The sequence below is a fragment of the Falco punctatus genome (assembly GCF_963210335.1).
Source record: "Falco punctatus genome assembly, chromosome: 2".
Classification (NCBI taxonomy): Eukaryota; Metazoa; Chordata; class Aves; order Falconiformes; family Falconidae; genus Falco; species Falco punctatus.
Genome location: NC_137581.1, coordinates 100,663,814 through 100,676,898, shown reverse-complemented (window position 1 = coordinate 100,676,898; position 13,085 = coordinate 100,663,814). Strand labels below are relative to the sequence as shown.

Here is a 13,085-nt window from a genome sequence, read left to right as displayed (position 1 = left end):
ATCTTGATTTTCCAGGGCAGAAATGGGATAGTTTACCCTGTTGTATCATGTAGATATTTTTTAATTGCACAGTAATTAGCATTTTCAGTGTGGTTTTGTAGTGAATCAAATGATTGTATCTCCAGGATTACCCAACACAGCTAAGTGAAAAAAAAAAAAATACAAACCACCTCATCCTTTAGTGTACTGACACCTGCTGTACTACTAACATGTAAATGTGGTAAATATTGAAGAAAGAGTGAGAGAGAGCGCAGAGCAGTTTGTATCAGGAAGTGCAGTGAAGTATATCGCAATGAAACTGCATGGGGAGCTACCTCTGGCATATGCTTATGTGGGTTAGTATTTGCAAAGCAACTTATATATCGAGTGACATTAAAAGTTTAATTAAACTATAAGGATTTTTACAAATAACCTAGCTAAAAGTCTAAGAATAAGCTTTTCTTTTTCTACTCTGTGAATGAAATCTTTATTAGGTTATTATATATAACATACATAAAATGCATGAAAAGGTACAGGCTTTCTATGAACTTTATTGATTTTCACCCTAGGTGATATTTTAAATATATTTTCCTAGTATATATTTATATACATACACACAGGTTGCATTCATTTTGGTGCCTTTTAGCAGACAAAATAACATTCCTGAATACATAAATATTTTGACAGTTTCTAATTTAAAAAAATCTTTCAGATGAGCTTTCTGGACGATGTTCATTCTTTTGATCGGTTTCAAAGCTAGTATTTTCACCTTTTCATTACACAATCCTTAATCACCAGTACCCCAAAATGTACTTTGCTCTGTAGTGCAGTTCTGCTCCCTGCAGAAGCAGCCTGGCCAGACACCACCGAGCACCTTCAAACGTGTGCACACCCATTTTCCTCCTGAGAGTGCAATTGCCCGATAAGCGCTGGCCGCAATGCTGGGGCTGCGGGGGGCTGCCACGGCCAGAGGAGAGGAATCCATCGCCCTGGTGGGGTGCACACAGGGCAGCCGTTTTCTGTGGCTGCTGGTTGTGGTTGTGCTTCTCTGCCTGTTATCCAAGTGGGCAAATAAACTGCTCAAGACGGGGAGCCTATGCACTGAGGCTGATGGAGCAACACTAGTTTAAAATAGGTACGTGCGGAAGAGTAAGGCCTCCAGTTAAGCTTTTCATTACTTTAACCAAAATAGTCTTTTGAACTTTTTATAAATTATTCAAACCAAGTAAAAAAAAATAATCTAGCTAACACTTTAAAAGCTCTTTTAAACTTTAGCTAGGTTTCCCCGCAATTCAGTTTGATTGCAATCATCACTTTGTGCTGTAGAATCAGCTCCCATAAAGACTTCAGCAAATTATTTTTTCTGCAAACACCAGAAAATCCCCAGAATTCATGTGTGCATCCATCCTGTCTTGCACATGATGGTCCTGCCAGTCACTGTTAGCTGTTTTGTGCTCCCAGTTCCAGCTTGTTCGGCTGTTTCAGTGGGGAAACTCGCTCAATGGCTGCTGAGCATGTGGGAGCTCAAGCCTGTGAGCTCTGAGCAGGGTGCTGTAGAACCAGCTATCCCTGGCAGGAATTCCTTGTTTTCTTGGGATGTTTTTTAGCCAAAGGTCACACAGCCTTCTGAGCAGAAACTACTCTAATAGTAGTAGAAGGCTACGGTTTCTCTTAAAAGCTACTTCTGCTGTTTCAGGCAGACAGAGGTAAACAATATCATAGCCTTACTAATATAATTAAAAAATTGTCAGCATTTGAGTGCAGCACTAGCAGCTGCTATGAATCCGGTCTGAAATGTCCCTGGCAGCAGGCACTGCCAGGAGCACCCTCTCCTGTGACTGCTCCTGCCCTGTCCAGGCACCTACTGCCCAGTTCGTTCAGAGTGTGCCCATATGAGGATGCGTGGGTGAGAAGGGATGTTAAGCATGGGGTTTGCCCTGCTTTCACAGAGCGCCTGCTGCAGACCTCCATACATGCTCCAGCAGGAGACCTGTATGATCCTTTGAATTCACTAGAAATACACACTGGAGTAACATGCACAGACTTTGGGCACTGCATGAAATATTTAAAGTCCAGCCCTTGGTGAACGTTAACAGACAAACAACAACAAAAAAAAACACAACAGTGGACAGACCTTGAATAGTACCAGTGCTCTAGAAGGGTTGTAGTAACTTGCGGCTGCAAGCCCCGTGCTGGGTACAAAGGTCTTCATCAACACTTACACAACCTCTCCTTTGATTCTCATGTTTCAAGTTTACTCAGTTTGTCAAGCAGTTGAGGATGAGGGAGTTGCAGCAGACAGATCAGCTCAGTTCAGCTGTTAAGAGTGAATGTTATTTTTAATCTTGTGTGTTCCATGTAAAGGCTTTCCAGCTGACATTATTTTAATTACATGAATACTTTGGCTATCAGCACCACTACCTCTTAATTGGAACAGCAGGCTTTCCACTAGGGAGCCACCATCACAAATTTTCTAGTGAAATAACATTTCATCTTCAAAATGCTATACAAACATAAACTCAGTTAATTACCTCTCCCAGCATCCCTTAGAGGCAGGGAAGTGTCATTACCCATGTGTAATCAAAGGGAAAGACTTTAATGACACACAACGTCTTGCCCAGGACAACACAAGGGCTTGGGGTTTGTTTTGGTTTCTCAGCATAGGTATCTAGTGCTGTTTGAGATGCCACAGAGCGCCTTCAGGGGTGCACAGGGGGCTGGCAGGTAGGAAACAGCAGTTCCAGGATCCCTTCTGTAGCAGCTGGAGGCCAGAAGAGATAGTCTGGAGTATCTCAGATGGTGCTAGACACTGATGTATGGATGGCTGAGTCCAGTGACAAAATATTAGACACTAGGAGATTCCAGCATCTAGACCGTGGGATTCCAAAGGAAAAAAAAAAAAAACAAAACAACCCACAAGCCTCTTCCAGACCATCCAAAATACAGAACAATAACCTACATGTGGTGCAGCGCTCTCCTTACCGAGCAAGCCTGCACAAACAGGCATGTATTGTGTTCTCTGTGCATTAGGTGACTCACAAATGCAGCAAGTCTTCTATGCTGCCACAACGCAAGGTCACACTAATATTGGAAATGCAGCTCCCACCTTTCCACAGAGAAGCTCCAGATGACAAGACTGTGCAACCTGTCCGTTCCCGCGCTGGGAAGCACCTTTGTATAACAGGGGTTACTCAGCTGCTGAGCGGGAAAAATGGGTTAAGACTAACCAAAGATCTGCTCCAGGAGCAGTAGGAGGGCTCCTGATCCAGCCCAGCCGGGATGGAAGAGCACACCTGTACTTAGCTCACCAGCAGTCTCTCCTCCAGAGACACACATCCAAGGACATAACAGACCTATAGGAAGGATTATTATTAAAAATTCATGTTGTTTCTGTTTACTTTTCTTAACGTAGAGAGTAAACATTAAAAATTACATTAATGCAGATTTGCAGACAGTGATCTTGATGAGTGAGAGCCTATGCACACAAGCTCAGGCAATTTGATGTTTACTGTTGCAATCTTGGTTTCACTCCGTATTTTTCCAGAAGAGTCATCACAAATAGAAAATATTATATATTTGCACAAGGCACCAGAGGTATGGTTGCCATGGGAAGCACAGCCCTCAAAATTCCCTCTAATTTTTCAATCCATATAAAATCTTGATCAGAAAGCATGTTAATGTGGGCTTTATGCTTGATATGCACCATATTTTTATAGTACATAAGGGTCTGGAATTTTTTGTTACTTTTGCACACTTTGAAGTTCATTAGCTTCTGTCTACATAAACTGTTAACCTACATCACAGTAACTATTTCATTTGCCCTTTAACTTGGCAAATCAGGATGTAACCCAAGACCATCTCGTACCTTAGTTCTTCAGAGATCCCTGTGTGTCTACCCTTATGCAGTGAGAGCAACCCTTTTGATCAACACTAGGAACTCCTTCACTCCCCTACTGTAACAGATATTCTTTGCAGGCAACTACAGAGCAGAGCGAACAGACAAAGCTGTGTGTCCACCCAGCCTTAAGTGTGTCCCTCCTGAGTGTGTTTCAGCCCTCTGGGCTTCAGATCAGCCCACTTTATCACCAGTTTACCTACAAAGGTGTAGCTAGGCCCAAGCTCTAGGCTTCTTCCAAGTTGGGATGGCAAAACCAGGGTACGGGGCAAAGAGGGATGTCAAACAAGAGGTGCGAGAGTTGCAAGAGATGCCACTCTTTCTCACGCCTGCCAGATCCTCTGCCCTGCCGTAGTTCCTACTATCAAAGTCTGTAATCCCACCTCGCACATTTTATTTTTTCCTTTCCGCTTTGACTCTGCTACTTTAAATAAAAAATAAAGTATTGCTACTGAACACCCTGTTCAGCTTCTTTGGGGTAATTTTTTTTCACAAATGAGTTAAAAGGAAGTATGTGGGAGAAAACAAAACAAAACAAAAACATTTCCCTGGCTCCTTGTATAAGGCTTATATGAAAGGGTATCCCTGTAAACTAATACTTTTGTATTGCTATTGTACTTGTGAAAGAAAAGAGTAATAGAAAACACTCCAAAGGGTGAGGCCATGACCTATATAAGATTACTGATCTCTTTCTGCATGCACCATCCAAACTCCTGTAAATTAGTCCTTGAAATTCACATCTCTCCTTCAGCCTCCTACCGTTGATCTCTTCCCCATGGTGTGTCTTCGCATATCAGCTCTGTTAGCTGCATTCTGCCTAACTAGGGCATTGGGCACCTTAGGGTGCCTTCACGGGTAACCTGACATTGATGCCTAATGTGATAAATCTCTGAAATCATTACATCAGATTGTTTCACTTCACATATTAAGAAGCCTGACACACCTGGGTCTTATCCACCTGTTTGTCCTACATTCATGTAGAGGCATGAAGAAGGGCAGATCTTGAAAACTTACTTCCAGGAAGGAAGGAATAAGCCTCTCTGATAAAAACATAGGCAGACTTGGTGCCAGGCCTAAAAATAAGAGAAAGCACTGTAACATAGCACTGAAGATGCCCCTCTTTATGGAAGGGCACTGAACAAGTAAAGATAGTGGTACGGGAAGCCAAAGATGAAATGAGTCTCTACTATCCCTCCAAGTCTACAAACCACTTTAAATCAAACAAGATTCACCTCGAGGGCACTGAAATATTTCCTCTTAATCTATCAAGCACTCAGGGTGCTGCATGAGCCATGAACACAGACCTGTTTCCTCACAATTACAGAGTCTCTTCTCTCCAGGCACGTCAGGAACAAAACTCCAGGGAGTTTGAACTCACGGTGCCAAGATGCCTCCTAGATAGGAAGCTGCCTCATGCTCCTCTCACAACTTCTTTCTGTGATTAAACTACAGCTCTTTGTCTGTCTCTCAGAGAAACAGTCTCCATGTATTTATGTGGGTTTTCTTCTGTGCTTCTTCTTTCCCAGAGAAATAGACCATTTATGCAAACAAGTCCCTGTTTGTTTCAGTCATGTCACCTGAGCCATGACTCAGGTGTCATGGCCAAGTCTGATGTGTGGAACAAACCTTGTACGTCCTTCCCTGACCTTATGGCATCCTCAACCATGCGATTTAAAACCACCTGGGCTTTAAGTAATTTGTAGTTCAGGCATATTACTTCATTATGCATATATAATTATATTTATTAATATATTATTATATCATTCATATTATTCATCTTACTTTATTGTTCAGACATATACTTCAATCAGATTACCGAAAGTCCCAGGTACTGTGAAATCATATTGTGCTTCTGATTTAACTTCTCCACCAATAATGCAGCAGAAAAACAACATGGGTTTGCCAAAGGAACGAATTGAATGTAATCTTCCATTCTTTGAATGCTCCAAGGTTGCCAGCCTTTGAATGGAACCACAAAGCTCTACGCTCCCCAAGTCTGGTGAGAACCTTCCCTTGGAGCCTAAGGCTTGCCAGTGCTACCAGCATGGAGAGAACCTATTTTGCCACCTGTGCCCTCCATCTCTCAGGCCAGGAGCGATCCAGGGCTACACCGAGGTGCATCCCACCCGGAGCGGAGCCCTGCGCCGCGCGCTGCACACCCACCGGCTGCTGTGGCCAGGCCACGTGCAGCGGCATCTCCTAAGGAAGGTCAGCGACCGAGTCACACCAGCTTCAGGTTGTACTTCTGCTGGGTTTTGTACAAAACATCTTGGGGCAGGGCAACTATTTCGGAACGCCGAGCTGCTCAGAGGGGACTTCAAAGCCGCGCACCAAGTCTGGCTGAGGGTTCGTGATGTGACGCACCTCAGTAACACCGAAAACAGCCTCCAGGGGAGGGGGAAAGATGCAGCTACTACGAGAATAACGTTTGCAGAAAAGGAAAACAACCCTGCTGCTGCCTCTGCCTGCGCCACTGCAGCGCACGCCTGACGGAACAGTTGCACGCCTGACTGGAGCCTGCGCCATTAGAACGCGCAGGCACTGCAGCCCGGCGATCCGTCAGGGAAAGCCTTAAAGCGAAACCGTTTAAAGCCCAGGGCCTCCTCAGGGCCCAAGTGCCACCACGATGTCACACGCGGGAACCGATTCCCTCACGCTCTCCAGAGAGCACGCAGAGCCGGGCACCGCGCGGGGCCTGACACCTCCCCCCGCCGCCCAGCCCCGCCCCCGCCGGCACCGTTACACAACGCCCCCGCCGCGCGGGGCCGTGGGCTCGGGGGGCGGGTGCCGCTGAGCGGCGCGCGCCCGCGCCTGGCCGTCGATTGGCCGAACCCCGCGTAATAACTGCGCGAGGAGCGCCGCGAGCGTACCGCCATTGGCCGCGGCGCTGACTGCCCGCCTGATATAAGAGCGGCGGGAGGGGCCCACCTCTAGTCGTCGGGTGCTGGGTGCTGGGTGCGGGGCTTGAGTCTCCGCCGCTCTCCGGCCGGTGCGGGAACATGGCGACGCTGAAGGCCGTGTGCGTGATGAAGGGGGACGGCCCCGTGCAGGGCGTCATCCACTTCCAGCAGCAGGCAAGGGCTGGCGGCGGCGCGACCCCGGCGCTCCGCACCCCGCAGGGGGCTCTCCCGGCCGCGGTGCTGAGTCACTGCGCGGGGCGGGCGGCGTGGCTCTGCCCTCCCCTGCTCCCCGCCGCCTGCGGGGGGGGCGCTGGGCGGGCCTGGCTGGAACCGCGGCTGCGGCGCGGCCCGGCGGCGGGAGGGAGCGGGCGGCGGGCGCGGCGCTGGGCCCACCCGGTGCGGGGCGCCCCGGAGCGGCGCGGGCCTGGCCTGCTGCCCTGCTCGGGGCCGCCGCTGTCGTGCTGCGGGGCTTGTTCCTGCTGCCGGAGTGGGGCTTCGGGGAGCTCCGGCTACTGCGTGCGCAGCGCCGTTTTGAACGCTTTGTCTTGAGTAAAAGTTGGGGCTGCGCACAGCATGGATGTGTCTGTAGGAGAGGAATGGCTTCAGGGTTACTTGTGCTTTCAGATGGAAGCATGTGATCGCTCTCAAAAGCAAGCAATCCGATAATAAAGGCATGCCTTTTGCGTCTTGCTGCGTAACAGGAAGAATGTATTTTAGGTGGCTAAACACATGAGAACGTTCTGTGAAATACTGTAGTGGCATGTAGAATCAGTTAATGTAAGATAATTGTTCATGTTTTGGTAGCTGAACTTGTAGTGGAGTTTCTAGTGCTTTCTGTTGACCAGGAAGCTGCATTTGACACAAGGCCTTTTAACGCTACAGTCATTTTCGTGATGATAAATTATTTCTGTTAAAGGGTAATGGACCAGTAAAAATTACTGGAAGAATCAGTGGCTTGACTGATGGAGACCATGGCTTCCATGTCCATGAATTTGGTGACAATACAAATGGTAAGCTGTCTATCCAAGCTTGAGTTACAACTGTAATGTGATTGCACAGCTTTAAAGAGCTTCTTTTTTTGTTGTAGCAGCAACTCAGGTCTCACGATTGCAAGTCTGTGTTAAGAAATGATGGCACTTACTAAGGAATTGCTTCTCATTTAATACTTTAAACATGTTTAGGCTGGTGTTAAACATGGCACATACAAAGCGCTAACCTAAATACTCTGAGAAGCTAGTGTTAAGAAATAAGAAAGCTTTCAACTGTGCCTAGAGTGTTCTAGAAGGAGTAATCTTACTTTCTTGAACTTCTAAGTCTGTAGTAGGTAACTTTCCTCCAGAGGATCAGTAGAACATCTGACAGGAGGGTGGCGATTTCATTAACCAGAAGGAAATGAAGTCACTAATACACGATGACTACCTTGGTGTAGTGTATAAGCAACAGATTTAAATGGGCTACTGCAGAAAACCCTGCTTTTGATGGCTGTGTTCTGTTTTAGGGTGTACCAGTGCAGGTTCTCATTTCAATCCTGAAGGCAAGCAGCATGGTGGACCAAAGGATGCAGAAAGGTGAGTTTAATGTGGCTGGCCTCTTACTGTGTACTTACTTGGTGCAGCAGCCATCAGAGTGCTACTTTGTGCTTGGGAGGCCACTTCATGAATCATGCTAGGACAATACCAGAAGAAAACTGGTAATTCCTGCAGGACTTCTAGGGTCACTTAACAAGAGTTCTGATCACTGTACAGCAATTTATTACATATCTTGCTTCCAGGAGTATGGGTAAAATGTAGTCTTTGGGACATTCTTGGTTTTATCATAGCTTGAGGAGAAGAAGAAATAAAGGCTTTTACTGGGTGAAAGTTCCTCAGGACGTGAGTGTAGGGGATTCATGTGGTAAAGCCTCTTGTTCATTGGTTATTTGCTTCTGTTTTGGGGCCATTTTTGACAACAGGGGCCTTAAACTTTAGTAGTTGAGCTGTATGCAGGCTTGTTGTGTGGCAGATCAGGGTTGTCAGTGGAAGGTGCTGAGGCTTCAGGGGAGACTGCAAGATGAATATAAAGGTGTGCGCAGGCACAGTGGCTTCTTATTGGATGTACTGGGCTGTTCTTAGCCTGTTTGGTTAGGTATTGTACTGTCTGTGTACTCCTCAGGAGCTCTGTGTGCTGTGTACTCTGTGTACAGGGTCTGGTGTGGGAGCTGAGACCCAGTTCTTCCCCTGGAAGCAGTTTCCATAGTCCAGTTGCAAGGGTTTCCTGAAGGTATGTTTGAGATCTGGTATCAGAGCAAGTGGCTTCAGTAGAATGCTGGCTGGGTTTGGAGACTGGGAGTGGGCTGCACAAGAGCTGAAGGCCAGTCTGGTGGCAAGCAGAGCTAGGAGCAAGTATAAAAGTGCTGGTCTTCTGCAAGGTAGGGTCTGGACTAGCATTGGGACCATCTTGGGATTGTGATTAGTCTTTGAATGCTTATGTTTATGTCCATAACTGCACCTTCTATGACTGATAAATTTGTACCTGAGTGATCGGTTGCATGCCAGAGCAAGCAAGCTGTCTGCTAGCCAGCTGTCTGGATGACAGCATCATGAAATGCTGTGCTCACGGGCTTCACTGGCAGCCAACTGCTCCAGTGCAAGCGGTCAAAACTGCATGAATATTGTGGCTTTTGCTGGTTTTTCTATGTCAAATCCTGCTTCTGGTGTAACCTGCCTGCTCAGGCAGCTGTAGACTGGGGAATTCCTTAGGAGAGTATTAAGAACTAGATCACGCTTTTATCAGTGTAAAGTTGAAACAAGTAGACGGAAGCTTAAATCAAGCAAGTTTCTAAAGGGAAAACTACCCTTGACCTGATTTTATAGGGCTTGGTTAAAAATATGAATTTGGTTCTATGCTGGCTAAGAAGCTGGTAGTCAGTGTTCAGATGGCTGAGCTGGTCATCCTGCATGCGTGGAGGGTTTCAGAAACAATCTGGTATTCAAGGTTCTGAGTCTGGATTGAAGAATCTTGCAGAACATCAGCTTGTCTTCTGAGTGAATGTTTTGTTTGGGGCAGACATGTAGGAAACAAGACACTGGAATATCCAGAAGTTCGGTGAAAATGGAACTGCTTGAGGATCAGTTCTTAAGTGAAATCCTGGTGGAGCTCTAGCTCTGATTAAAAACTGTGTGGTAGAGTATAATGCCAAGTTAATAGGAAGGTGCCAAGCAAACTTGAATGGTCATCCCTGGCACTGATGAGAACTTAGCTAGCACTTCATGCATCCCCTTTGACCTGTCACTTGACAAACTGCTTTTACTAATCCTATTTCAATCTAAAGCCTGAGGCAGCTTGTGCAATAGCTGACTTGTGATAGACATTAGAAGCTGTTAAGAATAGCGGCAGTGTTTACACTGAATGTTGTATGTGCAGGAAAGGTTTTCACCTAATTTGAGAGACTTCCTTTTGAGCAGAGGGAGATGCCATCGGGGTGGAGGAATTCTTGGCTAGGAGTTGTGCAGTGTAGGCTTGGCTTGTTTGGGAGCAATGGCATTCCTTTCCCCAAAGCTGGATTAACCTTCCAGTTTCAGGTTCTACCTAGGACTGAATCTTAATTGTCCCTTGAACTAAAGTTAAAATATTAAGTTAAAACAGCAGAAGTGTTCAACATTGGTGGTAAATGAGGACATATGTACTGTTTAAGATAAGGTGGTGGGGTACCTGAGTGTAATAACTAGGGGTATTGTATTGTCCAGGCCATCACTTAGAGCTTTCAATTCAACTGAGTTTTCTGTGAGTTTCTCTACATCTTTGTGTAGGCACGTGGGAGACCTTGGCAATGTGACTGCTAAAGGAGGAGTGGCAGATGTGGAAATACAAGATTCCATTGTTTCTCTTAGCGGACCATATAGCATCATCGGACGTACCATGGTGGTAAGTGTCTTGGTGCCTATTTGGGATGTTTTAAAGATCTCTAGAGTGGTCTTGACTGAGTGGAGACACTTTGATGCTGGGGGCAAGTCCTTGGTGTCTGTTGTAGAACTTGTAGCGTAAAATTTCTAATGTGGGGAGTTCTTTGAAGCCTTGGCTTCTGTGTGTTAGTACAGCACCTCACTGCCATCAGATCTTAATTTTCTGCCTGCCTTCCAAGGATGTTCCTGTACACTTAACTTTCATCTCCTCCAGCTGTGAGTGACTAAAGTAACCTTCTTTGAGGAAGTACCTGGTGGTCTGGCACAAACGCTGTCACTGAAAGGCATGGCAGGGGGACTGCAGGACATGGTTAGCTATTGCTGGTCTGGTAGCTGCTGGGGCAACTCTTTGTGCCATGGCCTCCTTGGGAAGGAGGGAGGCCCAGGCTTGAGTGGACTTGGCCAGTCTTGTTTCCCTTGGGAGTCTAGTGTCTGCTGAGATCACTGTGCTCCTGCATGAGCCAGGCTTGGACTGGTGACTGAGGAGCAGAGATGTTAGTGTAGCACAGCAGGTGGCATGGCCAAGGCCCAGCACCTGCCACACAGCAGCCTTGTGTCGTAAGGGTGAACCGGAATGTCATGTCCAAGCTCACTCTTGGACTAGTAGTAACTACGTGAAGCGTGGGGGTTTGACTTCCTGTTCAAGCAAATTCAGCTGAAGGCAACTAATCTTTTCAGACAAGCTTAGCCCTAAGTTTTTGGCATGAGTATCGATTTGGCATTCAGCATTGTGTAACTACAATAGGTTGTGTCACGTGCAGCTGGTAGAGGGCAATGCTGCTTGTCACTGCTGCTACTAATGTGAGTAGTGAAGAACTGTTGATTAGTTATGCAATAACATGAATTAAGGTATCTCCAATTCTCTTTTAGGTCCATGAAAAATGTGATGACCTGGGTAGAGGGGGAGATAATGAGAGCAAATTAACTGGAAATGCTGGACCTCGTTTAGCTTGTGGTGTAATTGGAATAGCGAAGAGCTAAGTATTGTACCTGAAATGCTTATGATGACAGTGGCAAATAAGCTGTAATTCATGGCAAATGCTGTACTTGCCTGTCCTTGTGCAAGAAAAGATTTATCACTTAATCTCATTACTACTCTGCATTCTGAGTATTACTTAAAACTGGTGAAGACTCACTTAATTTTGTATTGATGTATATTGCAATTAAACTGACTCTGATGGAATGTCTCTGTAGTCTGCTAAAGCATCTGTTGTAACCATTAAGTGTAACTTCACTCACTGGACCCCCTGTTCTATGTAATGGAAGATGCATAGTAGCAGTCACATCCTGAACAGCAAAACTTCCAGTGTACTGTGTGATTTGGAGGGTTAGCCTTAAGGGCTGTGGCAAGGCTACTTGCCAAAGAGCAGTAGGCACCGTTTGTATCAGGGCTTCCTCCTGGCACAGTTGCAGCATTTGTAGGTTTCAAACTCGTGTAATAAAACTTGCTGGGCAAATACACCTTGGTCTTGCTGTCTATAAAAAAAAAAAAAACACCCAACAAAAAAAACCCCAAACAACCCACCCTTGTTGGTAGTTAGTTTGCTATGACACCAACAGCATCCACCAAATTGCTTCCAGCCAGTAACCCTGGAGCAATTAAGACCTGAACTCAATCATTTTTTTCTTGTTACTTGTGTTGTCATGTGTTTTCCTGTGATGGAGACCTGCCACTCTGCATGTTACAACTGGGGGTTTATGTGCCCAAGGACAACTTTTTGCTGTAAAAAGGTGTGTGATGCTTGTGGCACTCACATGTGACTGTGGTGTGCGTGCATGTGTGGTGGGGAGGCCTTAAGCACACGAAGTGGGGTGGCTCTAGTGTGTGCCCATGTTCCTCCTCTGGACCTCCAGCTGTGTGGGGTGGATTGTTGTGGCTGATGTGCAGTGAATGGCTGGAGGTAACGGTGAAGACGACTCCTTTCCTCGGGCTATGCAGGAGCGGCAAGTGTGGGATGGGGCTTTTCTTTAAGGATATACATTGCTGGAAGTTCTGTATTTAACTTCATAAAGCTTCAGCAGTGTAATAGCTGTGTGCTGCTGCCAGCTTGCGTTATTCTATTGTGTGTACCTCTTAAACACAGATTTCCAAGTCTTAATAGAGAAAATTATTAACTTTAATGAAGACTTGTATCAACATTCCTTTACCTTTGTACATAAGAGATATTCATGGTAGGTAGTCAGTTGTAGTTCTAGACACCCAGATTCCAGTGTAGTGTGTTACAAACAGAATGGCTTTTGGTAGTATAGCAAGAATACTGTGACAACACTTCAGATGTATATTCATTGCAGGTGGCAAATGCTTGTGTGTAGAGTCTCTACCCACCTGTACCTCTTCCTGCAGATTAGTCTATGCTCTGACTCAGCTGC

The 13,085-nt window shown here is 46.0% G+C and overlaps 2 protein-coding genes across 2 annotated transcripts in view; one reads left to right on the top strand and one right to left on the bottom strand.

Moving 5' to 3' along the window:
• Positions 1-6,939, bottom strand: part of LOC308059350 (uncharacterized protein) — a 44,449-nt gene extending 37,510 nt beyond the window's left edge. Inside the window, exon 1 of the mRNA XM_080376556.1 lies at positions 6,803-6,939. The gene's annotated coding sequence lies outside the window, so the exon portion shown is untranslated. The remainder of the gene's footprint in view (positions 1-6,802) is intronic.
• On the top strand, positions 6,789-12,176 carry SOD1 (superoxide dismutase 1). The gene is made up of 5 exons (XM_080376568.1): positions 6,789-6,948; positions 7,691-7,784; positions 8,273-8,342; positions 10,563-10,677; positions 11,586-12,176. The coding sequence occupies exons 1-5, from the start codon at positions 6,874-6,876 to the stop codon at positions 11,694-11,696; spliced, it is 465 nt and encodes a 154-aa protein (XP_080232694.1). The 5' UTR covers positions 6,789-6,873; the 3' UTR covers positions 11,697-12,176.
• The last annotated feature ends 909 nt before the right edge of the window (positions 12,177-13,085 follow it).

Excerpts from the sequence above, each read along its gene's own strand:
- SOD1 (XM_080376568.1), top strand. The coding sequence starts at position 6,874 with ATGGCGACGCTGAAGGCCGTGTGCGTGATGAAGGGGGACGGCCCCGTG. Across the intron at positions 6,949-7,690 it reads TCATCCACTTCCAGCAGCAG|GGTAATGGACCAGTAAAAAT; the intron begins GCAAGGGCTGGC and ends TTTCTGTTAAAG. Across the intron at positions 10,678-11,585 it reads TCATCGGACGTACCATGGTG|GTCCATGAAAAATGTGATGA; the intron begins GTAAGTGTCTTG and ends ATTCTCTTTTAG.